The sequence below is a fragment of the Ceratotherium simum genome, chromosome 23, assembly GCF_057802395.1.
Source record: "Ceratotherium simum simum isolate JZ-2026a chromosome 23, ASM5780239v1, whole genome shotgun sequence".
Taxonomy (NCBI): domain Eukaryota; kingdom Metazoa; phylum Chordata; class Mammalia; order Perissodactyla; family Rhinocerotidae; genus Ceratotherium; species Ceratotherium simum.
Window position 1 is genome coordinate 2,261,824 of NC_141922.1, and position 27,005 is coordinate 2,288,828.

General features: G+C 63.1%; 2 protein-coding genes across 2 annotated transcripts in view; both read left to right on the forward strand.

Moving 5' to 3' along the window:
* Nucleotides 1–21,025: 21,025 nt before the first annotated feature.
* ARC (activity regulated cytoskeleton associated protein) lies at nucleotides 21,026–24,542 on the forward strand. The gene is made up of 3 exons (XM_087447375.1): nucleotides 21,026–23,068; nucleotides 23,327–23,471; nucleotides 23,698–24,542. Exon 1 carries the CDS (start codon nucleotides 21,214–21,216, stop codon nucleotides 22,408–22,410), a length of 1,197 nt encoding a protein of 398 aa, XP_087303501.1. The 5' UTR covers nucleotides 21,026–21,213; the 3' UTR covers nucleotides 22,411–23,068; nucleotides 23,327–23,471; nucleotides 23,698–24,542.
* Nucleotides 23,372–27,005, forward strand: part of LOC106801890 (maestro heat-like repeat family member 5) — a 71,076-nt gene continuing 67,442 nt past the window's right edge. Inside the window, exons 1-5 of the mRNA XM_087447100.1 lie at nucleotides 23,372–23,471; nucleotides 23,698–23,794; nucleotides 23,902–24,200; nucleotides 24,868–25,087; nucleotides 25,386–25,524. Of these exons, the coding sequence (XP_087303226.1) occupies nucleotides 23,372–23,471; nucleotides 23,698–23,794; nucleotides 23,902–24,200; nucleotides 24,868–25,087; nucleotides 25,386–25,524 (855 nt within the window). The remainder of the gene's footprint in view (nucleotides 23,472–23,697; nucleotides 23,795–23,901; nucleotides 24,201–24,867; nucleotides 25,088–25,385; nucleotides 25,525–27,005) is intronic.

Genomic DNA, 27,005 nt, shown 5'->3' on the forward strand with positions numbered 1-27,005 from the left:
AGGGGTCTCATTTGCTTTCCCAGGTCTGTACCCAGGGACAGCTCAGACGACTCACACCTCTCCTCCTGTCCCTTCCATGACTCCTTCCTCCCCTCCCATCTCCACTGTCCCCTCCCAGGGTCACCCCAGGTCCTTGCCATTGCCCAGAACACTGCACTATCCAATCTTCCCACCTCCCCCCAGCTCCCTGCACCCCAGGGAGACCTCAGCACCCAAGCACAGACACCACAGGGCTCAGAGCTTCTCGGGGCTTAAACCAGGCTGATTCATCCGAGCCACCTGTGCACCCAGCACTGGGCGGGCGTGTGATCCATAAATACCAGATGAAATAAACGGAGGCCACGGCTGCAGGTGAGGAAGGCACACCTGAGTTCCCGCAGCATAAGGATAGGTATGGACCAATCAAGACCTAGGGCCAGAACTGGTGCCTGATGGCGCTTCTTCCTGACAGCAAGGACACGAGAAGCTAACACAGCTGGACCCCAGACTCCACTCCAGGCACACATTGAGCCCTGATCCCGGCCACACTCTGAGCCCTGACCCTGGTCACACACCGAGCCCTGACCCTGGTCACACTCTGACCCTGACCATGGTCACATGCTGAGCCCTGACCCTGGTCACACTCTGACCCTGACCCTGGTCACACTCTGAGCCCTGACCCTGGTCACACGCCGAGCCCTGACCCTGGTCACACTCTGACCCTGACCCTGGTCACACACTGAGCCCTGACCCTGGTCACACTCTGACCCTGACCATGGTCACACACTGAGCCCTGACCCTGGTCACACTCTGACCCTGACCATGGTCACACACTGAGCCCTGACCCTGGTCACACTCTGACCCTGACCATGGTCACATGCTGAGCCCTGACCCTGGTCACACGCTAAGCCCTGACCCTGGTCACACTCTGACCCTGACCATGGTCACACGCCGAGCCCTGACCCTGGTCACACTCTGACCCTGACCATGGTCACATGCCGAGCCCTGACCCTGGTCACACTCTGACCCTGACCATGGTCACACGCCGAGCCCTGACCCTGGTCACACTCTGACCCTGACCATGGTCACACGCCGAGCCCTGACCCTGGTCACACTCTGACCCTGACCATGGTCACATGCCGAGCCCTGACCCTGGTCACACTCTGACCCTGACCATGGTCACATGCCGAGCCCTGACCCTGGTCACACTCTGACCCTGACCATGGTCACATGCTGAGCCTGACCCCGGTCACACTCTGAGCCTTGGTCCTGGTCGTACTCTGACCCTGACCATGGTCACACTCTGAGCCTTGACCCTGGTCACACTCTCAGCCTGACCTTGGTGACACGCTGAGCCCTGACCATGGTCACACATTGAGCCCTGATCCTGGTCATACTCTGACCCTGACCATGGTCACACGCTGAGCCCTGACCGTGGTCACACACTGAGCCCTGACCCCGGTCACACTCTGAGTCCTCATCTCGGTCACACACTGAGCCCTGACCCTGGTCACATGCTGAGCCGTGACCCTGGTCACACTCTGACCCTGACCATGGTCACACGCTGAGCCCTGACCGTGGTCACGCTCTGAGCCATGATCCTGGTCACACACTGAGCCCTGAACGTGGTCACGCTCTGAGCCATGATCTTGGTCACACGCTGAGCCCTGAACATGGTCACATGCTAGTCCTGGATAACAGTCAGGCTGAGCCGTCCCCCGGCCCCTGTGTTCTCTTAGCTTACAGGGAGGACATGACCAGGCAGTCTGGAGCTGCCTGTGCGTTCACTCTTAACCTGGAGAAGCTGAGAGCTTTGCTGACCTTTCTCCTCCTCCCCACGTGTGACTCAGTGCTCTTCCTGGAGGCAATACTCCACCTCCTCCGCCTCTACCACAACTCCAGCTTCGAGTGCAGTCCCAGGTCCTCTGGGTGACAGCAGTCCCGGGGGTGGACGGATGACCATGGAGCTGACTCATTGCAGAGCTGGGGGAGGTGTGTGTCAGAGCTGGGGTCCCCCACGTTCAGACCCCAGCTGGCCCAGGTGGCTCCTGGGGAGCATCCAGGGCTGCGCCTTCCCCGGGAGGAGCAGGTCCAGGTCACGCAATGGGCAGGGCATGTAGGGCCCAGCGCTGAGACCCTGCCAGGCTCCACCCTCAGAGCCCTCGGGGCTTTGGGCTCACCGGCCACCTGCCTGTGCCCCTCCCTCACTAGGGTCCTGGGCTCCGGCCCCTCCCAGTCACCGGCTGGGCCAATGGCCTCTTGCTGCAGGAGTCAGAAAGATGGAGGTCCCAGGGTGGGGCTGACCCCAGTGAGCCAGGTGGGGGCCTCCCGCAGTGACAGGGGACTCCCCTGTCTCAGCACCCGTCCTGCCTGCCCTGTGCTCACGGGGACATAGCCCCCACCTCAAGGGGCCTGTACATAGACACGGGCTGAGGGGAGAGGGGATGCAGAGGAGGGTCTGAGAGAGCTTCCCAGAAGGGACATGGGAAGGCAGGAGACCTGTGAGAGCAAAGGGCCAGTGTCCAGGAGGGGGTGGGGCCAGGGGCCAGGAGAGGATGGGGCTAGGGTGTCCTGGAGGGGGTCCAGGAGAGGGTGGGTCCAGGATCCAGGAGGGGGTGGGGCCAATCATCCAGGAAGGGGTGGGTCCAGGATCCAGGAGAGGATGGTCCAGGGTCCTGGAAGGGGTGAGACCGCGGTCTTGGAGGTGGTAGGGCAGCGTCCCATCGGAGAGGATGGTACTCAAGCCTTATCCTGACCGCAGTTGGGAACATTTGAATCCCGACAGCCCCAACAAGTCCTGGAGGGAGGCTCCGTTCTCCCCATTTCCAGATGAGGAGCCTGTGGAGTAAGGTTGAGGTGACCCTGGGCCTCAGGGTCCTGACCCCGGTGAGGAGCTGAGGCCTCCTGCCAACAGCCACATGCGTGAGCTTGGGAGCAGAGGCTTCCTTAGTCCATCCTTCAGATGGTGCAGCCGGCCACCTCTGGACTGCCACCTGGGAAGGACCCCGAGCAGAGCCCTGCGCTGAGTCCCCCAAATTCCTGACGCACGGACGCTGAGAGAGAATGCACGCGCTGATTGCTGTTTGAGCTGCCGAGTCCTGGGGTGGCCAGGCAACAACAAGTAATATGCTGTTGGGCCCACCAGACCCCTTCACCTGGGTGGTCCCCCAAGCTGCTGTGAATTCTGGTGGGGAACAATTCACAACCCCCCCCTTTCTTGGGAGAATTGCCCTCGGTGATGGGGAACACTGTGCCCCCCTCTCCCGAATGACATGGGGTGAAAGGCCGACCCTCTGGCTCAAGGGAGCCAGGATCACCCTCCATCCAGAGCCCCAGCATGTTCGCTGAAGGTGGGCTCAGGCTGGGCGCAAGCCCTTGCTCGGTGCCACCCCCCGTCCTTCCTCTGCTGGGAGCCCCCTCAGTGACCCTGGAATGGAAGTCCTCATCTTAGACCCTGCTTCTAGGAAGCCAACTGGAGACCATGGCCATCCTTGGCCATTCCGAGGGGTTGGCCCTCGGTGCGGGGTCCCATGGGTGGTGGGAGTGGGCCCCTCTGGGGTCTGCCTCTGAAGCGCTGCTGGGAGACGGTTCTTCAAGGGTCGCTCACAGTTTGCACGTGGCCAAGTTTGTTGTGCCCGAGGCTTGGCTGAATGCCCACTCACACGGGGGACGGCGTGGCATCCAGCCAGGCCCTGAGCAGGACAAACTTGGCCAACGTTCATGAAGACGCAGCTCGGCATCCTTTTCCTGTTGGAGGTGGAGATGGCCTCCTTGGGGAGGGGGCTCAGAGAGAGAATGTGGGAAGAGGTGGAGGTAGGAGCTTTGCCTCCCCACCTGGCCTGCAGCCTGGGGACCAGGGCTCCGTGACATCTATGCAGTGATGCAGCAGAACACCACCCCAGGGCGCTCTTCTCTGCGCCGGCCACCTCCCTGCCTGGGGAACACCGATGCCAGCAGAGCTGCTGGGCCCAGAGTTCTGGGTGCTGGGCTGGTCCGGTGGAGCAGGGCACTGCCACAGGAGCAGTGGGGGCCAGGCAGAGGAAGCTTGGGATGAGGGGCTCTGTTCCCCTCGGGGCTCCTGCCAGACCTCGGTCCTTCTCCGTATGGGGGGCCTGGAGTGGCCCTCTGTCTTGGCCTCCCTGGTTCTCAGATGTTTGCCCTCCCCAGGGCTGAGCCATCTGTCCCCCAGACTTCTGCAGCTCCCGGTACCCCACCTCGGATGACAACCACCTGTGAACAAGCCTGAGCGCCTGCAGGGCAGACTTGATGAGTGACTTCCGCACTTCCCCAGCACCCTCCTCGGCCAAAGCAAGTCCCCTATCCAGAGTTGCTGATACAAAAAGATGAGTAACTGTACGCATCCTTCGACAGACAAGGGGGGCATGCAGCACGGAATCTGAGCTGTGGCTGAGGGCCTGGCAGACAAGCTTCTGCTCACAGTGGGCCTCGGGCCTCCAGAGTTGTCCCACTCCTGGCGCCAGGACTCTGTTCTTTCTGGGGCCTCCCTGCAGGGCCTCTTGACCCTTGTCCAGACAGAGGGGACAGACACCCCCAGGCTCATGCGACTGCCACGCTATGCCACACTCGCCTTCTACCCACTCCTCAGGAGCCGTCGCCTCCTCCTGGGCCCCAGAGCCTAGCGCATGCTTTCAGAGCCCCTAGAGGGCTGGGCCCCAGAGGTCTGCACTCTGTGAGGACTGTGGTTTGGTCTTATTCATCATCAAAGGGCCTCAAAGGTTGCGTGGCTGGGTGAGCAGAGGCTGGGTGGAGAGGGCTTGCCGGGTGGAAGAGTGGAAGGTGAGGTGGTAGATGGGAGGCTGATGACACCGATCGTGGCGTTCCTAGTTATACAGATGACAAGGATGGCCGAGATGGGGAGGGGCTGTAGGGTATTGAGAGTATTGGTGATGAAAGTGGTGACGATGTTGATGGTGATGATAAAGATATAAGTGATGGCAGTGAGGATGGTGTTACTGACAATGATGATGATGGGAAACGTGACCATGACAGTGGTGATGAGGGTGATCGTCGTGATAACCATGACGGTTATGGTGTGGCCATGATGTGGAGGGGTTATCCGGACTAGTGATGATAGTGCTACTGTAATGATGACAGCGATAATCATGATAGTGGTGCTGAAGGTGATGAGGATGATGGTGGCCATGGTGATGATGGTGATGGTGGTGGTGGTGATGATGGTGATAGTCGTGGTGGTGTCAAAGATTATGAGGTGGGGGTGGTCCTGACAGTTTTGGTGTCAGTGCTAGAATTGGTGATGGTGGTGTTGATGACTAGCATTTGGTTTTGGTGAAGGTAATGATGATTATGGTGGTGATGGTGGTGGTGGTGGTGGTAGTGATGGTGGTGGTGATATGATGGTGGTGGTGGTGGCAATGATAATTATAGTGGTGGTCAATGTGGTGGGATGGGGGTGGTGCTGAGGGGGCTGGTGTCAGTGGTGGAACTGGTGATGGTGGTGTTGATGACTAGCTTTTGGTTTTGGCGGAGGTGATGGGGGTGTTTGGCGAGGTGAGGCAAGGGTGGGGACAAGGGTATAATGGTGACTGTCAGCCTCTGAGGCCCTGAGTGGACGGGGAACTCCTTCCAGGACTGGCTCAGCTGACTGTCCACAGGTTCAGGCCTGCCTTCCCAACCCCCTGCCCCAGATGTGGGCTGGCAGGGGAAGTTACTCTCAGTCTCTTAAGTCTGTCCTCTACGGAGGCTGTGTCATGGCCCCAGGCCTCTTTCCACCTGCCTAAAAAGAGAGACGAAGGCTGAAAGGCCAGCATGACCCTCCACAGTGGCCTGAGACACACTTTTCCTGCCTCTTTGGTCTCCTGGAGGCACTTGTGGGAGAGAAGGTGTTGTTGCCTTCCATCCAGGGCCAGGTGGCTGCAGCCCCATTTCTGGATCCCCACTTCTCTTCAGATTTCCCCTTGGTCGGGTGGTGGGGGAGTAACGGAGACACCATGGCTTACTGCTCCCATTATCCAGAAAAGAAAACCGAGGCAGAGCAGGGAAGGTGACCAGGTCCAGCCCAAGCCTCGGCTCCTGTCCCGGGAGCTGAAGCGAGCCCTCGTTGGGTGGCAGACCTGTCCTTTGGCTGAGAGGTCACACTCCTGGGTCCTGGGCCAGGTTCTGCCCTCCTCTGGTGGGGCCCCTCCCCACCCGGCCTCAGTGTCGACCTGCAATGGGGCACAACCTGCAGTGGGGCAGGGGAGGGGGGGGGCCTCCATGGGCTCAAAGACTCCATTACTTTTTCATCTGGCCCGGGGCCAAACTGGAGAAAGAAGGGCGGGGCGGGGGGGTAGGGGAGAGAGAAGAGGGGGCAGGAGAGGGGAGGGGAGAGGAGAAGGGGGAGGGGAGAGGAGAAGGGGGGAGGGGAGAGGGGGAGGGGCCAGAAGAAAAGTCAGAGGAGGAATTCAGTACTTCAGGAAGCAGCTTGGCTCCGGAGCACCCTCCTCTGAGATCAGGGCTCCGCTGCCGTCTCCAGCAGAGCAGGAGGCTGCCCCCTGGTTTCATGAATGCAGCAGAGCGGCCGTGGCATTGGCACTCTCCATGGCCTGCCGCTCCACTGACTGAGTCTTCCTAACTAGGAGCAGCAAGGAGAAAGGCGCAGTGTCATTGGCGTCTCCACAGGCAGATGGCACACGGCCTTGAGTCGCCGCCGTCCAATTTCCGTGTGTGTCTGGGCTCCCCCGCCATCCTGGAAGGTGGGCCCAGTCAGGAGGTGGGGTGATCTCGGCACCAGGCTCAGGCCAGCCAGTCCTAGGAGTGGCTCCCTCCCCCACCCCAGGGAGACAGTGCTGGGCACGAGGAAGGCAAAGCAACTGGGGGTGGGCAGTGGCCGCGAGGCCCCCCATGGAAGTGGGTGGGCACGACAACCCCACGCCACCCCTGGAGGAGACCATGGAGGCCCACCCACCGTGTTCTCCAAGAGTCCCCCAGGAGCTGCGCCAGGCACAAGTAGGGCCTGGTCTCGGTCCTCAGGGGGCAGCCAGGCTGCGGGGGGTGACACGAGGACAAACAATGACCTCCTGGCATGACAGGTGTTCATGGGTACCTGGGGGGACATCTCTTGGAGTTGGAGGGTGTCCTGCACAAGGGGACCTGGAGCTGGCCCTTGGTGGACAGGAGGCGGGGCCTCAGGGACAGGCAGGGTCCACCCTGCCCCCTAAGTGCCGCCCAGCGCCCCCTGCCCTCCAGACAGCCTGACGGGGCCACGTGCCGGCCTTGGGCTGTGGTGTTTTCTCAACAGGAGTGCCAGCCCAGGGCCAGTGCAGCCCACACCCACGGTCATGGCCGTGACCGCAGCCACGGCAGTTCCCGTTAGCAAGTACTGTGTGTGCCAAGCTCTGCTCAGTTAATCCCCACCACCCTCCTCTCGAGTGGGCACTATTGTCACCATGTCACTCATCAGCAGCACTGGCAGGTCCTCATTGCTGTTCAGTGGTTTCACGTTGTGAGGACGTCAGAACACAAAACGTGTATTTCAGCAAATACTTTGAAATTCATCAGACCCCCCTTAGCCCTGGTTCTCACAGGAACAGAAATTTTCGACTTCAGTGGTGGGAATGTCTTCCCAGCTTGTGTGAAGGAATGGGTGGGAAGCCATGCTCCTATGAGGGCAAGCAACGAGCAGTGGGGTTCCCCATGCCCAGCCCGGGGTCTGGGGTCTGCTCTGCAGTAGTTGCATCTGATCGTTCCAACGAAGCAGAATCTTCCAGAGACTTGACGACAAGGCATCCCCCTGACCACTGGATCAGCAAGTGGTCATCTCAGGATTCACAAACTCCTCGGAGCCTCTCCACGGGGCTGGAGACAGGAGACAGGGCCACCTGGACACACAGCCGAACCCACTGCCTCTGGAGGGCCAGGCAGCCAGCAGGTCACGTTCAAAGTTGTCATATTACAGGGAACAAAGGTCTGGGGTTGGGCTGTTATCTCCTTTTCTCCAATTAGGAGAGTGGATTCAAAACCTTGCCTCGATCACAATAATGAGCATGACTGGAATTCGAACCCAGGTATGGTGGTTGCGTGGATAATAAAAGTGGTGGTGGCAGTGTGGTGATGGTGATGAAGATGTTGATTCTGGGAATGATGGTAGGGGGTGACAATAGTGATGTCGGTGATGATGGTGGGGAGGCCATGGTTATGGTGAGAGTGGGGGTGGAGATGGTAGTAATGGCAACAGTTGTGATGGTTATGATGTTGTACTGTGGGTAGTGGAGGTAGTGGCTTTGCTGGTGGTGACAGGAGTAATGGGGAGGATGGAGGGGATGGTGAGGGTGGGGGTGATGGCAAAGATGGAGGAGGTCATGGTTATGATGGTGGTGGTGGTGGTGGTGGAGATGGTGGTGGTGGTGGTGATGATAGTGGTGATGGTGGTGGTGGTGATGATAGTGGTGATGGTGGTGGTGGTGATGATAGTGGTGATGGTGGTGGTGATGGTGGTGGTGGTGGTGATGGTGGTGGTGGTGGTGATGGTGATGGTGGTGATGATGGTGACGGTGGTGGTGGTGGTAAGTGGTGGTGGTGGTGGTGGTGGTGATGGTGGTGGTGGAGGAGGTCATGGTTATGATGGTGCTCGTGGTGGAGATGACAGCAATGGTGGTAATGGATGGAGATGCTGGTGATGGGATTCGCTATGGTCTGGATGTTTGTATCCCCCCTAATGTTGTATGTTGAAATCCTAACCCCTGACATTTGGAGGTGGGGCCTTTGGGGGGTGATTATGCCATGAGAGTGGAGCCCTCACGAATGGAATTAATGTCTTTAAAAAAGAGACCCCGCAGAGCTCCCTCGCCCCTTCTGCCATGTGAGGACACAGCCAGAAGTCTGCAGCCCGCAACCAGGAAGAGGGCTTTCACCAGAACTGAACCTCGCTGGCACCCTGCTATTGGCCTTCCAGCCTCCAGAACAGTGAGAAATACATTTCCATTGTTTGCAAGCACCAGGTCTGCAGTGTTTTGTTAGGAAAGCCACTCTGGACTAAGGCAGGGATGAAGATGGGATGGTGGCAATGGTGCTGGTAGTGGTGGTGTTGACAGCGGGCAGTGAGGAGCTCACAGTTACGATTGTGCTGCTTGTGGTGGCAGAAGGGGTGGTGGTCTTAGTGGTGGTAGTGATGCTGGGGATGGTGGGTGCTTTGTACTGAATTGTGTCCCCCCACTGGATTCATATGATGAAGCCATAACCCCAAGGGGACTGTGTTTGGAGAGGCGGCTTTTAGGAGGTGATTGAGGTTAAATGAGGCCATAAGGTAGGGTCCTAATCTGGTAGGACTGATGTCCTATAAGAAGAGGAAGGTCTCTCTGTCTCTCTCTCCCTCTCTCTCTGCTCTCTCCCCATGTGCATGAACCAAGAAAAGGCCTTGTGAGCACACTTCAAGACGATGGCCTTCGACAAGTCAAGAAGAGGGCTCTCACCAGAAACCTGACCTGCCGGCACCCTGATCTTGGCCTTCCAGCCTCCAGAACTGTGGGAACTAAATGTCTATTGTTTAAGCCCCCAGACTGCGGTCCTTTGTTATGGTGGCCTCAGCTGCCCCAGACAGTGGGGATGGTGAGGATGGAGGTGGTGGAGGTGGGGGCGGTGGCAGGGGGTGGAGGAAGTGGTTGTGACAATGATTATGACAACTTGCAAGTGGGACACTTGGAACTGAGGTCAGAACCTGAGCCGGTGGCAGCGGGTCTCAGGCACACGCCTCTTGCTGAGAGCGGGTTATGGACCCTGCTCCTACCCCAGGCAGCGTGGGGCCCGCGTGCTGGCCTGGGTCGGCCCTCAGGATGCTGCCCCCTGCCTCCCCTGTACTCGCTCTCATCTCGTCTCACCAGTGGAGACGTCCAGATCCTCCTGGGCTCCTGACCCGGCATTTTATTTTTTTTAGAAAAATGCAGCATCCAGTCGGTTCAGGCAACGTGGTTTCTTTGTGTGGTGGTTAGGCTATATATCGAGGGCCCACTCCACTGGCTCCCCCGGGCCGGGGACTGGGGCATGCACGAAGTTACGGCCACCAAGCTGTCCCTGCTTGTGGAAGTGAGGCAGCGGGCCGTAACCCGCTCAGCCGCTGAATGTGCTCCGGTGATGGCCCTCCTCAGGCTGTCCATCTCTGGCCTGGGTGGAGCTGAGATGGGTCCTGAGGCTGGAGGCTGGGGTGGGGGGAGGGGTCGGGGGGGAGGGCCTGGGAGGGAGAGCACCTGCTCCCACTGTCATTCTCAGTCTGTCCGCCTCAGGTGTGGGAAACCCGACTCCCCAGGGCCGATGCCAGTGTCTGGGGGTGTGACCTCCTCCCTGAGGCTCCCCAGATCCCCAGGCCCTGCGCAGACCAGGGTCTGAGGGAGCCAAGACCCCGAGCCCCACCTTTGGGGGGCACATGGGGCCCTGGGGACAGCCTAAGCTTTCTGGAGTGGGTAGGGGTGGGGCCGTCAGGGCAGGGGTGGGGAGCACCCTTGTGGAGTGGGAGGGGCCTGGTTCACACCTCTGGGCCTCAGTGTCTTCTGCCATCCCCCTGGACAGGAGGCCAAAGGAGCAGGATGTGAAAACCATGGCTTTAGTCCAGGAGGTTTTGGAAATGAAGGCGTGAGGGGTGTTGCAGGCCCTTTCAGGAGTGGATCTGGGGGCCTGCAGAAGCCCACCAGGGGAGTGGGGTCTGTGGAAAGGCCCCTGTTTCTCTGCTCAGAGGGGCAAGTCTGTGGGTGTGGGTGTGGTGGGGCTGATGCTGGAGTGGGTGGCGGGCAGCCCCCAGGGGCCCTGGACCCTCACCTTGACCTCCGGGTTTGCCCCCAGAGGCCATATCTGGACCCTCCTCCTCACCTGCTCCTTCTCCTTTCCTCTCGGCCCCCCAGTTTGTGCCCCAGCCCCAGACGCATTCCGGGAGGGCGTGGCCTCCTTCTGGGGTGCTGTGAGGACAGTGGCGACAATGACCACTGTGTGCAGGGAGGGCCGAGCCCCCAGGCTGGGGAGGTGGGGGGTGGGCATCAGGCCTAGAGACAGAGGTTGGAGCCGGCAGAGAGACAGAGAGGGAGCCAGGGAGCGCCAGGCGGGCACGTGGCCGGCAGGTGGCGCCCCGGCCTTGGAGGCCTGTGGTCGGTCTGGACCGAGGCGGAGGGGGAGCAGAGGGCAGGTGGTGTGGGTCTGGGAGAGTGGGCTGCAGTGGGGAGAGCCCTGGAGCCCACCCCTGCCTCCACCCAAGACCTGAGGGTCTCAGAGCCCCCTCACCTCCTGGCACCTCTGGGAGGACACCTGTCCACAGGGCTGTCATGGGCCGGGGATGAGACGGGGGACAGGCTTCCTCCCAGAGCCAGTGGGCAGCACTGAGCCCCGGGATGGCTGGTCCCACTCACTCTGGGGCCTGACCCAGCCTGGGCCTGCCGCCGCTGGCGCCCGCCTTCTCTTAGAGGCCCGTCCTCCTATGAGCCGGCCCCCCCACCCGCCCCGGGCCTGGGAGGAGCGAGTGTGCATTTAGAAGAATCCAGGAGGTGGGATAAGTGCAGACCTGGGTGGGGGCATCCATTATGATCTGAGCTGTGCACCCAACTCCTCTGCGACCTCGGGCAATGTCTGACCCTCGGGGTGTCCGAGTGTCCCTGCAGCCCAGTCTCCACAGGCCCACTCGGAGCTCAGCTGGGGAGAGGGAGGAAGGGACATCCCTTCTCTGTCCAGGGATGGCAGGAGAAGCCCAGCGGTCTGGGCAGGTGCCAACCCTGCTCTGGCCTTCCTGACCACCCACCATCCAGGCTCCACAGTCTACACTGGCTTGTGGGGAACGGACAGGTGTCCCCAAACCAGGAGGAGGCACGGTGCCAGTGCACAGCAGGGCAGGCAGATGTCAGAGAAGCCATCTCCCCACCTCTGAGCTCCCCAGCGCCCCCTGTACCGTGGCCCCCACCCTAGAGGTCGCTTCCAGAGGTCGCTGCCACCCTCCAGCCCCCTGGTCAGGCGGGCACCTGCCCCAGACATGGATCTTAGGACCAAGAATGAAAAAGAGGGCATGTGGGTCGGGAACAAGACCTGCCACTCAGGTGTCCTGCTGGTGCAGGCCCAGCCTGAGGCTGTCACCCACTTTGAGCCTCCGAGGGGCGACCCCTCCATCAGCTGAAGATGCCTAGGCTCAGAGGGTGTCCGGAGCAGGCCGGCCCCAGACCTTGACAGAGGCAGCGGACAGTAGGACCAGGACAGGCCTTGGGGCCAGGAGTCTTGGCCATTCGCTCATCGGTCGAGTTCCTCGGGCACAACCCCTCCCTCTCTGCCCCTCAGGTTCTTCATCTGTAAAATGGGTGACACTGGTCACCCTCCCAGCTCTTCCAAGGTCCAGGGAGAGGCTGGGATGCAGTGGGGCCCCCTTCTCCCACGTGACCTCTTTCCAGAGAGACCACAGAACAGTGGAGCCCCACTCCTGGGGCCGGGGTGGGGACCCTGGCAGGTGGGACTGGCTGCATAACTGGGCGGGGGTCGATGGCAAAATGGAAACACAAGCCCTTCGTCCAGAGTTAGGAGAATGGCACCACTGCAAGGCCAGACCTCAGCGGCCAGGGAGAGCTGACGGTACCTGGGGGACAGGTGCCTGTGCAGGCAGCCTGTCATGGCTGGGGGAAGCTGAGCTGAGATTGGGGGACCAGGAGGCTTCGGTCAGGCAGACACTGGGCCTCTGAGGGCCAAGGGTCATCATGGCTCTCCCTGGCCCCTGAGAGGCCAGCAGCAGACAGGGAGGTGACCACATCCATGAAGCAGGGGGTGTGGGGGTGCCTGGGGCAGCTGTGGTGCCTGCAGCTGGACAGGGCGGCGGGCTGGCGGCCGAGGGGTATCTCGGTCCGGAGCCAGGGAGAGAGGCCTCAGCTGGGCCAGGTGGCCTGTGGGTGTGGACGAGATGGCCCAGACTGGGAGGCAGCTGGGAAGGGCAGGGGGCCCAGGCCCCAGTCCCCAGCGAGGGGAGGGAGTGGCCAGCAGAGGGAATGGAGGAGGGACCCCCGTTCTCTGGCAGAGCTGGCCACTACCATTTCCGGGGGGGCACGGTGCCAGGCAGGGGTCCCTCCAGGGCGGCCCTCAAGGGGCGGGCACGGCGCAGAGCCTGCCTGCGTGGGGAAGCTCCTCGCTGCGTCACACCAAGGTATTCTCAGCTGCTCTCCTTTTATGGCTCCGGAAGTGAGCGGTGGAAGCTGGCAGGCTGCGGTGCTGGGGACAGATCTAAATGGAGACGCAGAGAACAGCAGGGAAGCGCGGCCACCACCCCCTCCCTGGCACGGGCCTACCTGAACCCCCAGCTCCGGGGCGTCCAGCCAGGGCCAGCTGGCAGTGAAACCCTCCTCCTGGCTGAGAGGCCAGCCATGCTTGGGGTTCCTGCTGCACGATCTCGGGCTCCATGGGTGTCCAGGGAGGCGGCGGGGGCCGGCACACGGCCTGGCTGGGGGCCCAGTGGGGCAGAGAGGAGGGGGCGGCCACCCAGCCTCAGCCACCCAGGTGGGCTCCCCGCTGCTCCTGGTGAGTCCTCCTCAGGCTCCTCCCACACCTGACTGCCAGGGCCGCCAGCGGAGTGGGACTCTGGCTCTCCCCTCATCCCTGACCCGCTAAATGGCCCTTAAACTGGCCCTGCTCCCACCGCGGCGCGGCTCTCCAGGGGATGCTGGAGCAGCTGGTCACCTGCCTGCCCCTGGGGTCCCGCCATCCGCCCTCCAGGCCACAGACCCAGGTTGGAGACCGGTGGCCCCGCTGAGGCAAGGAGGGCCCTGGGAACCCACCCCCTCTCCAGGCTCCTCCCTTTCTGGCTCTGCTCCAGACGGACAGAATCCAGTCGGCCTCCCCTGCCCCCCGGCCCTGCCGGGCCCCCTGCACCAGCTCACCCCTGCTCATCCTCCCACTGTCCCCCCCCATCAGAGACCCCCGGGCGGCTGGCCCCAACACACTCGGGGTGTCGGGGCATCTCAGACCAGACAGTCTCCTCAGGGCAGCAACCAGGGGGGTCCTGTCCAGTCCACGTGCCCAGAGCAAGCCCAGGGCCTGGCACAGTCGGTGAGCAAGAACACGCCTTGGCTGGCCAGATCAGGAAGGCACCCATGCACACACACACTCACACCCATGCACACTCACACACTCACAAACACTCATAAACTGGCACACGCACAGGAAGATGACATGCTCAGGGGCTCTGAAGGGGGCACGTACAAGGGAGGACAAGGTTCACACTCAGCTAACGCTGCACTGGAAGCCAGGGAGCCTTCCTGGAGGCGGTGACACTGAGCTCAGATTTAGGCAACATGTAAAGCTGTGCTAAATTTTTATGCTTAGGTTTTAAAACAGGGCAGGCCTTTGTCAGTGAAACAGGGGTGGTGGGCAGTGGGCAGACTGGGCATTCCTGGTGGAGGAAATGACGTGGTCACAGGCCCAGCCCGCTCCTCCTCACCATCCACTGCTATGGGCCCCCAAGCCAAGAAGAACCAGTCTGCCCATCGTGTGATGGCGACAGCGGGGCCAGAGCGGTTAAGTGATTTGCAGGAGGTCACACAGCGCCTTGAGGAGAAGCGGATTGAGAAGGCAGGTGTCCGATTCCATCCAGTGCTCTGTGGACACTCAGACCCAGCCAGAGGCACCTGCCAAGCCAAGGGGACATTTTAGATCCAGACGCCGTGTGGGTGATCACCCAGCAAGTGGTGTCCGTGGAGTGCCCTCAGCCCCAGTTCCCTGTCCAGTTTCCGCCCCGCACACATGCCTCCTGGTGTGGGGACCCTGCCGTCCCCAACCCGTGATGCCACAATGGCCTCCTTCCTCCCCTTGTCACGGCTTACATCAGAGGGGACCCACCTGAATCCTCGGAAGCTGTAGGCTGCTCCTGGAAGAGCCTGAGCCTCCGAGCAGAGGCACAACCTGCTGGTGCCTGCAGCGGGAAGGGTGGCGGCCCAGCTGGCAGCACGCCTAGGGCCACACGAGCCTGGCATCCTCCCAGGCCCGCGTGGGGGCTGCGGGGATGTCCCTGCCATCTGTGTCTCCCTGCACCCACCTTGCTCAGTGCCTGCCAGGTCGGGATCCGGGACTGTTTTCTGATGGAATGACTGACTTGCCTACAGCTGAGCAGGGCAGAGGCAGCTGCGTCCACGTTGCAGACGGGGAAGCTAGGGTGGGAAGAGGCCGGGGCTGAGGGGGCTCCCCACAGTCACACAGGATGTGAGCCGCGTTCAGGGAGCAGATAGGCCTTTCCCCAGACCCCCACCATCCCGCCCCGCTCTGGCCTCCTCGCCGTGGGGCTTGGAAAAGCCTGTGGGCCTCGGTTTCCCCTTCCAGAATGGCTGGGGGTGGTGGTAAGGAACGAATGTCCCTTGAGGACGGGCTCTTCACCCCCCGGGGCCCGTGGGTCCTGGGGCTCGGCCTCTTGGCCCAGAGGGGATGCCTGTGGGGTACAAGGAGCAGCTGGCTCGGGCACCGCCGCCCCAGGATCATGGGAAAAATACAAAACTTTCCTTGGAGACTGGACCAGGAGGCGCTGAGGCAGGAGGCAGGAAGGAGGGAGGAGGGAGAGGGTCTGGCATGTGGGGGCCCAGAAGGAACAGGCTGCCTGTTCCGGGGACAGGGACAGGACGCAGCACACACCCTGCCAAACTGCGAGAAGAGGAAGCTCAGAAGGAGGGAGGGGGAGGATCCGCAAGAAAATGTTCCCGCAGCTCCCCTGCTCGCAGCCCTCTCCGCCGGCCCAGCGCCCTGCCTCCCAGGGGCCCCCAAGGCCCGGACTCAGCCCCCTGCTGTGGGCCACCTCTGGTCTCAGGTCCCTCCACCATCAGCGTGTGCCCTGCAATGACAGGTCTCCTGAGACCCCTGCCCGGTTCTGCCCTGGCCTCCTGGGGATCTCAGAGGCTGCTCTGGCTGCAGCAGGTGCATTGGGCAGGTGTCACCTGCCGGCTCAGCAGCCTGAGGTGGGTCCCCGCACCTCTCAGAGCTTCTGTGAGAACGGGCTGAGAACGTCTCCTTCAGAAATGCAATGTCGGGGACCGCGCCCTGGCCTCCCTTTCCTGGTGTCTCTCTCTCTGCCCCGCTGGTTTCCCCACGTCACCCTTCTTTCCTCCTTGGCTGAGTCTCAGTTCTAACCCGCTGCGTCCCCACGAGCCGCCCTCAGAGGAAGGATGGCCGCAGTGGTGGGGGCAGGGCCCGTGGCAGGGCCCAGGTGTGCTCCCAGCTGCCTGAAGAGATTCCAGGCCCTCCTGCCAGCTGCCCCCCAGTGCCTCTGCTCACCCGTCCCGGGGCCCCAGGATAGACGTCCCGGCCCCAGTGTTGCCTCGGGAGGCAGGAGGCAGACAAGCAAGGAAGCAGCAAAACAGAGGCCTTCCTGAGGAGCCGCAGGCGGGGCCCCTATCCCATCCCACCTCCCAGGTCCCAGAAATGACACTCTGGCAGGAGGCTTGCTGCAGGACGAGTCAGGGGAGCGCTCTGGCCTGGACCAGGTAGGGCAAGAGAACCCGCCCTCAGCCTCAGTGGACACCGGCCCTGGCACGGTCTCCCCATTTTACAGATGGAAAGTTGAGGCTCAGGTGAGCAACTGCCAAACGTCCCCCAACCAGAAAGGGATGGAGAAGGGCCCATCCCACCACCTGTCCTGAACGCCCGCTCTGCGCCAGGCCCTGCTCCAGGCTCCCGTGACTCAGATGTGAGCACGTGGACACGCGCCCTTGCCCCGGAGTCGCACCCGGCTTCAAACGCCCTGCCCTGCGAGAAGGAAGAGGCAACAGGAGGGAGGCCTGGAGTCCAGGCAGAAGGGGGAAGCCCCTTCCCAGGAGCCTGGGCCAGGCTGGGGCCGTAGCGGCTGGGGCCAAGGTCAGCAGCTCCTGCAGCCCTGGGGCACCGGGCCGTGGTGGGCGGGAGGCTCTCCCCCGGGAAATGCTGGTCAAGGAGATGAGCCTGCAGCGGGCTCCTGCGGGCACGGGGGGGCCCGGTCCTTCCTCCCAGCTCCACCGGGTATGGTGGTGATGGAATGGGGCCACGTGACCCGGGACAGCCCCACAGGGTGGCTGCACAGGCAGTGGGGGGGGGGGGCACCTGGACCGCAGGCCAAGGCCAGGCAGGAAGGCCCAGATGAAAGTGAGAGGCACGCCACACGCCCACTCCACAGCCCAGCTTTTCCTCCAGAGGACGGGGCCACAACCGGGCGCAGCAGGGGCCCTGGAGCAGGTGGCCATGATCAGCTGGAGCCTGCACGCGCGCGCGCACTTGTGTGTGCTCTCTGCCTTCTGAAGGAGCCGGTGTTCACTCCTAGAGCGTTAAGTGGTGCTAACTGCCAACACCCGGGAGACTAGCCGGGAGGCAGCCCCGTGCAAACACTTTAAGTCTGCAAAGCTGCAAGACTGGTATGAATCTGCAGGGCTGTGGCCCTGGCTGTGCTGGGGAAGCAAGTGACCCCACCCAGCCCCCAGATCATACTCTGGGCTGAGGGAGGCTCGGGGCACAGGCGTCCTGTCCTGCCTTGCTGAGGAATCCCCCCCGCACATCTGGGGGCCCAGGCTGGTGGGGGTGGGAAGCCGGCACTCGGGGTCTCCAGAGGCAGCTGTGAGCCCTGTGGGGCAGGACTTGGTCACAGAGCAGCTATAGGAAGGCAGCTGCTGGAGGGAGGGAGCTGTCTGGGGGCAGTCCACAGGGAGGTCAGAGAGGCTCTGTTTGGGGTGGGGTGGAGTGGGGGTGGGGCTCCCTGAGGCTTTGGAGTTGGGAGGGAGACCCCATCTTGAAATAGGCATCTTAGTTTCATCTGATCAGCACCTGGAGTTTTCTAGGGGCAGAAGATCAGAACCCCAGGGGGCTTGAACTGGGCCGGGGGCTGCCTGGATCCTCGTGCTGGGCAGGCCTCCATGTGGTCACCCTGGCCTGCCCTCCCTCCCCTGCAGAGCCCCCTCCTTCTAAGGCAGACGAGGCCTGAGAAGCTGTCAGGCCCAAGGCGCAGCAGACGGGCTTGGCTCTGTGGGGGTGTCCCCAGGCCCTCCCTCCCTCCCTCCCTGCAGAGGCCCAGCTCCCCCTCCACCTGCCCCTCCCCAACATGCAGCCTCAAGCTGCTCTGGGTGAGGCTGGGGGCTGTAGGCCAGTACTCTGAGCCTTCACCCCTGCCTGTGGGGGAAGGGGAGCACAGAGGAGCGGGGCGGGGTGGGGGGGCAGCGGTGGGGAGCCGGCCGGCCTCTTTTCCCGGAGGCGGAAGAATGGAGCCCAAGGCTCCAGTGCGGGGGTTTGCTGAGGGCTTCTGGGGCGATAATTGGGCAGCGATTAAGTGTTCTGAGCAGCGCTGTCGCCTGTCACCTGTCACTGCGGCCCTGTGAGCACAGCCTCTGTGCAGGTCCTGCCTGGCTCCACACGCCCGCTCCCCGCATCCCCCCTTCCGCTGGACTCTGCTCTCTCACCCCCATGTGGGGCTCACTGGCTGTGGGAGGGGGGCACCAAGCGTCTGGGTCAAGCCCGGCCCTGCCCACTGGGTTGCCTCAAGATCCCCTCACCCGCCCGGCTCCCCCCCCAAAGGTGACGCATTACCCCCACCTTCTAATCTCCTGCCTCTGCTCCCCACTCCCCACCGCTCCTCTTGGCCTGGTCCACCCCTCCCCCACCCTCTAGGCCCTGGCTGGGCTCCCCCCTCCTCCAGGAAGCTCTGCCAGACCGCTGCTGCCTTGGGTGGGGTGGGGTGGGGGCTGGAGACCACTGTGGGCCTGAGGCCCAGAGAGCCATGCCCTGGCCTGGGCCACCTAGCTGGTCAGGGGACCTGGGCCTGAGCGCCGCCCTCAGGGGACACATGGACTCTGTAAACGGGGTGGGGGGTGGCCCCTGGTCACTCAAGTACTGGCTTTTGCACTCCCCCTACACATGCATGCAAGCACACACACATGTGTGTGAGTGTGGCCCCTGCCCAGCTCATGGGACGCCTTCCCTGACGAGGGCCCTCAGACCCAGGCCTGAGCTCACCCTGCAGGTGGGCCTGGGCTCACAGCCACAGGCAGGCCCGCGGTGACCGGCCACACTCACTGCCCGCACACACATGTCACACACAGGCGCACGCAGGCCTGCAGCCTCCTCCTGCTCCACTCCGGGGACGCCTAGGCTGGTAGCTCCGGGATTCCTGTTCTCGCAGCTTCTCTGCCTGGCTCCCCCTCCCTGCTCCGGGCTGCCCTCCACCTCCCTTCTCTGCCCACCCACTCGCCTTTAATTAGAAATGCCAGGAGAGCCGTTTTTGGGGACTTTTTGCCAGAAAGACATTCCCCCCACCCCGACCATGGGTGGAAGCTCAGAGGGGGAAAGGAGGAGGCAGACTGCCTCTGAGGGGGGCTTCCAGGAGACCAAGGGGAAGAGGCCTGGGGGGGGCAAGGAGTGGGGATTCCAGAGAGTGTGGGCACCAGAGTGCCCTGGAGTGTGTGAACAAGACAGAGTGGAATTGTGGGGCTGGGGGGCATGGGCATGGATGGGGATGAGTGTGTGTCTGGGGATGAGTGTGCACGTGGGGGAATGAGTGTGTGCGTGGGGGTGAGTGTGCATGGGGGTGAGTGTGCGTGGGGGGGATGAGTGTGCATGTGGGGGGGATGAGTGTGTATTTGGGGGATGGATGTGGGGGGATGAGTGTGCCTGTGGGGGATGGATGTGGGGGGAGGCAGGAGTGGAGGGCTGTGAGTGTGCAGTGTGCGTGTGGTTGACAGGAGAGGGGAATGGGCAGCAGGGGCTGAGATGTCTGCATGCCATTGGTTGTGTGTCTGCGCCTCTGGCTGCGGGCAGTGGCATGTGTCACCTGTGCCCAGGTAACACCAGAGGACCCGGGACCCATACCCCTCCGTCAAGAGGTAGCCCAGGAAGGACGTCTCTCCCCCACCACTGTTGCCAGGGAGGCAGAAGGGGCCTCCCTCCCGAGGGAATTTCAGCTTCCGGAGCCCCGCTCCTTATATGGTGGTTTGCTTTTCTCTGCCTCTCCTGACTGCAGCAGCTGCCAGCACCCGTCCTTCCTCCTCCCTCCTCCCCCCTCCCTCTTCCTCTCTCGCTCTTCCATCCTCTTAGCAGTCTCGGAGCTTCTGACCAGGTTCCCTCTGTGGCCTGGGGGGCTCAGGGCCCAGCACCTTGCAGTGGGCGGCAGGACCCCTCCATCTCCTCCACACACTCCACCCCTGGAAGCAGCTTCCAGATTTCCCTGTAGGCACTAAATGGAGAAGTCTTGGGCCTCACCAAAGACCTGGAGTCGGGGCATGGGCAGTCCTGTCCAGCCATTGCCACACAGATGGGACATACACATTCTCACCAACGCCAGGGGCCTGGCAGAGCAAGGCCCGGCTGCGTGTCCCTCATACACAGCTCAGAGGACCAGCTCAGAGGACCAGCCCAGGCCCTGGACTCAGGGGTCCCCGGGGCAGGGGTAGGCAGGAGGTAGAGGACACATCCAGGAACTCACACCTGACACTTGGGAGTGTGTGTGTGTGCATGTGTGCACCCATGCACCGTGTGTCTGTGCACACAAAGACTTCTTGAAGCCTACACCTCAGGGAAGGAGGGTCTGAATGACAGGGTCCTTGTCAGGGCTCATCCGTGGATGAACATCCCGCAAAGCCAGACTGCGCAGGGTCAGGATGGGGGGCAATGGGGATCCAGGAGAGCAGAGTCCAGTCTCCCCGCTCCCCAGTGAGGAGAGACAGGTGAGAGGAGGAAGCTGACCCTGAGACCCTGGGGAGGGGCTTCCTCCTTACCCTTGGGTGGGGGCCCCTCCAGGCACACACCCGAGCGAGCCCCTGTGCCAAGCGCTGGCGTGGGGGGTGCTCGCTTGACCCCAGCACTGTTCCTCCGGTCCCGCAGACTGAATGAGGCTGGGCAGGGGGCGGTGCGAGCGAGCGCATGAGTCACCCCAGGCCAGCCGTGTGTGCAGGGGTGGGTCCTCCCTCTGCTCAGGGAGCGCGAGTGGGCGCGGGAGGCGGGGCCCGCAGGGTGGGGGCGGGCAGGGAGCCTGCGCCGGGGCCAATGGGAGCCGGGGCTCGGCGAGGGGGCCGCCCACGGACCGCGCTGGCAGCATAAAGAGGCGGGCGGCCGCCGCAGGGCGCAGAGTTCCGGCGCAGCTCTTCCTGGAGGGTTGCTGTCGCCGCACCGGGGCCGCACCGGGACCGAGCCGGGACGGAGCCGGACTGAGCGCGCTCCGCGGGACCCAGCGCCGCAGGCACCTCCGCAGAGCAGGCTGCCAGCAGCCCGTCGTCAGCCCCAAGAGGACTTTGCAGCCCTCTGCCTTCCGCCTGTCCGAGCGGCGTGGCCACCTGCCCGCAGATGGAGCTGGACCAAATGAAGAGTGGCGGCCTCCACGCCTACCCCGGGCCGCGGGGCGGGCCGGTGGCCAAGCCCAACGTGATCCTGCAGATCGGTAAGTGCCGGACGGAGATGCTGGAGCATGTGCGGAGGACCCACCGGCACCTGCTGGCCGAGGTGTCCAAGCAGGTGGAGCGCGAGCTGAAGGGGCTGCACAGGTCGGTGGGCAAGCTGGAGAGCAACCTGGACGGCTACGTGCCCACCAGCGACTCGCAGCGCTGGAAGAAGTCCATCAAGGCGTGCCTCTGCCGCTGCCAGGAGACCATCGCCAACCTGGAGCGCTGGGTCAAGCGCGAGATGCACGTGTGGCGGGAGATCTTCTACCGGCTGGAGAGGTGGGCGGACCGCCTGGAGGCTATGGGCACCAAGTACCAGGTGGGCAGCGAGCCAGCCCGCCACACGGCCTCCGTGGGCGTGGGGGGTCCTGAGAGCTATGGCCAGGACGCTGATGGCTACGACTACACGGTCAGCCCCTACGCCATCACCCCGCCGCCCGCCACTGGCGAGCTGCCTGGGCAGGAGCCCGTGGAGGCCCAGCAGTACCCACCCTGGGGGACCGGTGAGGACGGGCAGCTGAGCCCCGGCGTGGACACTCAGATCTTCGAGGACCCGAGGGAGTTCCTCAGCCACCTGGAGGAGTACCTGCGACAGGTGGGCGGCTCCGAGGAGTACTGGCTGTCACAGATTCAGAACCACATGAACGGGCCGGCCAAGAAGTGGTGGGAGTTCAAGCAGGGCTCAGTGAAGAACTGGGTGGAGTTCAAGAAGGAGTTCCTGCAGTACAGCGAGGGCACACTGTCCCGCGAGGCCATCCAGCGCGAGCTCGACTTGCCGCAGAAGCAGGGGGAGCCGCTGGACCAGTTCCTGTGGCGCAAGCGGGACCTGTACCAGACGCTCTACGTGGACGCCGACGAGGAGGAGATCATCCAGTACGTGGTGGGCACCCTGCAGCCCAAGCTCAAGCGCTTCCTGCGCCACCCGCTGCCCAAGACTCTGGAGCAGCTCATCCAGAGGGGCATGGAGGTGCAGGACGGCCTGGAGCAGGCGGCCGAGCCAGCCGGCCCCCGCCTGCCCGCCGAGGACGAGGGCGAGGCCGAGACCCTCACGCCGGCCCTCACCAGTGAGTCTGTAGCCAGTGACCGGACCCAGCCGGAATAGAGGGCGGCCCGGGCCCCAGCCTGCCCACCACAGCCGCCTGTGGCCTTACCATCCAGGACTCACGGGCGGGAAGGACTGCTGCAGGGGGGAGCCCTCATCCTCATCCAGCCGGGCCCCCGCCTCAGCCTCCCAGCCTGACTCGCACAGACACACGCCATCCAGATGTGGGCAGTGCTCCCCAAACAGCAAAGGAGCCCTTCTCCCCTGCAGGGCCCTTGCCCCAGTGCCCTCCCTCCGTCTGTCTTCCCCGGCCCTGGGTCTGCCTGGGCCGGTGACCCCTCCTCCGCCCTCTCAGGCCATGGCAGGACACCTCAGCCTCCTTACTCAGCTCCACACCCGGGCTTTCTGGGCACTCAGAAACCAGATGTCCAGATGGCACGGACCAGCGGGCACCAGCCTCAAGGGACACCCCAGAACAGAAGCTAAAGCAGAACCAGGGCCACAGGAACCTTGGCCTCGGGGATGCCGCCCTCTCCTGGCTGTCACCGTGCAGCCAGCTGGCACCCTTGCCGCCGCACAGGGCAGCTGGCCAGCCTCGGGCAGTGTGGCTCCCTCCTCCTGGAGGGGAGCTGAAGCCGAAAACACAGCAGTGATAGCAGCAGCAGCAGCAGCAGCAGCAGCAACCTGACTGAACCTCTGGTGCCTCCTGGCCCCTCAGGTGAGCCCCCGCCACATGGCACCACTGCCAGGGGGCGCTGTAGAGCCGAGAGGGCCAGGGCCAACTCCGTTTTCTCGTGAGCCCAGCCAGGCTCAGAGGCATCCCCAGCAAGTTAGCGCAGGGATGGGGGGGGGCGTTGTGGAGAGGCAGGAGGAGCAGAGACCCCAGGGATCGGGGGAGGGGCTGGGGTGGGAGCAGGGCTGGGGGAGGCTGCTGAGCCAGCTCTCACACGGACGCTGGTTTTCTCTCTCGCCCCAGCACCAGTGATTCACGCCAGCCTGGAGAAGGCTTGAGCTCGGCTCGATGACTCACCCATGGCAGGCGCAAGGTCCCACAGGGCCTGAGTCCTCAAGCCCGGCTGAGGCAGCAGCCGGCGCCCTCGGAGCCAGGAGAATGACAACAGGTAACTGAGCCGCATCCCTGCTACCGAAGACCCCACTCCTCCGCTGTCCTCCCCTGGCCCCCAGGTCCCAGGCCCCTTCCCCAGTTCTCTGGGCAAGCTGAGAGGCAGCCCACTGGGATCCTGGGGCTTCCCCCTGGGAGAGCCCTGTTATGTCCCCCACCCTTCCCGTGGAGACCCCCAGTCTCCTGCCCTGTCCCTGATGGCCCCGTGTCTTCCTTTCTTTCAGGTCTCAAGGCTGCCGCAGAGCGTTTGCTGCTGTGCCTGGCACCGCCCCTCCCCTCTCCTCCTGCAGGCTGCTGCGCCGCCGGAGAAGTACAAGGCCGGTGAGGGAGGGGGCTGCAGAGAGAAGGGGGCCCGACAGAGCTGATGGTGAAGACGGGCCAGCGTGAGGGCCAGGGCCTGCCACTGTGCCTGCCCCGCTGGCCACCAGCCTGTCCGCCCCAGTGGCCACTGTGGCTGGAGCCGGGGTCGGCTGCCCCGGCCCTGTCTTGCTCCAGCCCAAGAACCCCTGCCCGCTACGTGGCCATCCTCTGCTGCCAGAGCTTTCTGCGAGCCTGGGGCTGAGGCCACAGCCCCTGCCCCTGCCCGGAGGCCCCAAGCCCAGCCCCAGGAGATCCGGAAGCCTTTGCTCCTGGGGCTTACATGGGCCCTCTGCCAGCCCTGCTGTCGCCCAGGCCCGGACCCCCACCTCTCCCAGCACCAACACGCCGGTGCTGGCCAGCCGCTCGTGTCTGTGGCCCGAGCAGGCCCTGGTTGGGGGTTCCTCTTCTGCCAGTCCACTATAGATTCAGGGGACCAAAGTCTGCAGGTGACCCTGCCAGCCCTCCTATCCTGCGCTCCTGCCAGCCCCCCCAGATTTTATTTTTGCACATAAGCCATAACCCATGCTCACAGGCTGGCACAGGCTGCAGGGAGGCCCTGGGGTCCTCAACTGGACCCCACTGGTGTGGCCAGTCCCCCCACCTCCACCGAGCAAGCCTTGAACACCAGGCCAGGCTGTGTACACCCCCGCCACCTTACCTGAAGACAGACTTTTTGTAATATTTTGTTAATAAAACACTGAAACTTGGAGCGTGTGTGCTGCTGTTTCTCTGCCGACTTGGACTGGCTGGGGTGGAGATGCAGAGGGAGGCAGCCCAGGTGAGGGCCTGGAACCCCCATGAGGGCAGCCTGTGGGGTCCCTGGGGACCTGGGAGAGCACAACCCCATTACCCTACAGGGCAGTTGGTCAGTGATCCGAATCCTCAGGCTAGAAGGGCCTTAGGGGGTCACCTAACGGAAGCCAGCCCCTGCAGCCCCCCAGCCTGAGGCAGCCAGCAGAGAGTGACTCAGAGGAGCCCTTGTCACGCTGAGCTGAGGGCTGTCCCCCTGTAAGCCCTCCCACCACTGCCTGCAGGTGTGCGGGGTCGGGGTCCTGGGAGCTCTTCTGCTACGGGGCTCAGCCCACAGAGATGCCTGCAGGCCCAGGGGGACTTCTCAGGCTCTGGAGCCCCAGGGGCCCAGGCAAGGCTAGATCCCCATTGGGAGGGGACCCTGGCAAGTCCTGGCTGCGGGATCATTAACGTGGTCTCTCTGATCCTCAGTTTCCTCATCTGCAAACGGGCAAACCATCCACGGTGAGGGGCTCAAGAACTTTGAAATGAGGGCCATCCGATGCCCCATGGGTGTTCTCCCCTGCCTCAGCAGGGGACTCCAGGTCCCCAACGGGGAGGGAGAGATGGCCTGGAGGGGCTCGGACTCCTGTACCAGCCAGTGTTCACTGAGAAGCGGGACATGTGAGAGATGGACAGCCCAACTCGCTCCAAGAAGTTGGCTCACCAGCTGAGGGGCTGGCGGGGCAGTCCGAGCCCACAGGGTGGGCGGGAGCTTTTGGGCCAGGCGGAGCTGCCGCCTGCAGGCGGGCCTTCCTCCCAGGGTCGGCTCCACCCTGCACTTAAGGCCTTTCAACTGGTTGACCCAGGCCCCCCAGATTCTCTCCGACGATCTTCCCTACTTAGAGTCAGCTGATTATGAGCTCAATCACACCTACGGAGACCTTCTGGGCGACGCCGAGGTCAGGGCTGGATTGAATGCCTGGGGACAGCGCCCTAGCCAGGCTGACATATATAACTGAGCGTCACAACCGCCCAGCCATCTGCAGGTGCTTGTCACCGGCCCAGCGCAGGTCCTGCCCCTCAGAAGGCGCTGCTCTGCTCGGCCAAGCCATCTCGTTAGGCCCGCCCTGCTGAGAACCACCACTGGGACACGGAGAGACCTGGGGCGGCAGGAAAGGAGCGAGGGGGCAGAGGGCCACCTGCCACCAGGAAATGTGGTCACCTGCCACGCAAGAGGGCAGGGCCCTGGGGGTGGCTTCATGAGGAAAGGGCTGCCTCCCGACTAGTCTTCACTTTTATTCCTTTAATTAACGAAAGTACTGACAAGAATGGGGAGAGGAAATCGACAGGAACAGGAGACTGGGGCACCATGGTGATGTCTGAGAGGCAGTAATTTCTCCCGGAGATATCCTACTGCTGACATCAAAAGCCGGAAGCAGTGGATGCTTTTTCCTTTTAACAAAAACTTACTCCCGGTAGTCGGATGATTGTGGAACAGGCTGTCTGAACTCCTCAGCAATCTGAGATGCAGTGCTGTGTCTTTGTGCCCCAAGAAAAGAGGCCGCAGGGCAGCACGAGGTGGCGTGGCCTGCGGTGGAGGGGCCAGGACCCTCCGGCAGGTGTCATGAATCCCACAGCCCAAGCCTCAGGGTGCTCCGGATACGGGCGTCTCTCCACCCCTCCCCGACCTGCTCATCCAGATGTCACAGGCCAGCCAGTCTCATCTCCTCACTGGCAGGTGGGGAAACTGAGGCACAGAGAGGGGCTGGGCTGGCCTCACACTGGGGAGCAGGGCTGGGACTGGGGGCGGAGGCCACCAGGAAGCCCCACTGGCTTACTTTGCAGGTTGTTGGGGAGTTCTGTGCCAGGCGGGCATAGGCTGCCTTTTCTGTGACTCAGGTGCCTGCGGAGTGGGCTGGGGGCCGGGCACCGGGCCTGAGTGCCTGCTCAGGATGTTTCTCGCTGCTGCCCCCAAAGCTCAGGCGAGACAGGTCTCGTTTGTCCCGTCCGTGTGGCTGCCGAGTGCAGGACCAGCACCCCTGCTGGTTAAGAAACGGCAGCACAGAAACGGGCTCAGGAGAGTGCACTCGTCAGCAGGAGCCCAGGCTGCCACAGAGAGGCCCAGCAGAGAAAACCACTTACTTTCTGTCACATGAGCCTATGGCTGGTGGCCGGGCGCCACCTGTTCGTTCAGGACCCTCCAAGTGCTCTGTCGCCCCCCGGCCACTGTCCGTCTGCTGGCTGAAGCCAGCGCTTTGCCACAGCTGGGCAGCTGCCAGCAGGCAGGGCCAAGAGACGGGGAAGGCCAGCTCAGGAGAGGGGCCGTCACTGCCACCGAACCCCATGGCAGGGAGTGCAGTCAGACGTCCACAACCCAACCGCAGAGGGCCTGCAGCGTGTGGGGTGGGGGCGAGGGGTCTTCCTTGAACAGCCAGAGGAC

Excerpts from the sequence above, each read along its gene's own strand:
- ARC (XM_087447375.1), top strand. The coding sequence starts at position 21,214 with ATGGAGCTGGACCAAATGAAGAGTGGCGGCCTCCACGCCTACCCCGGG.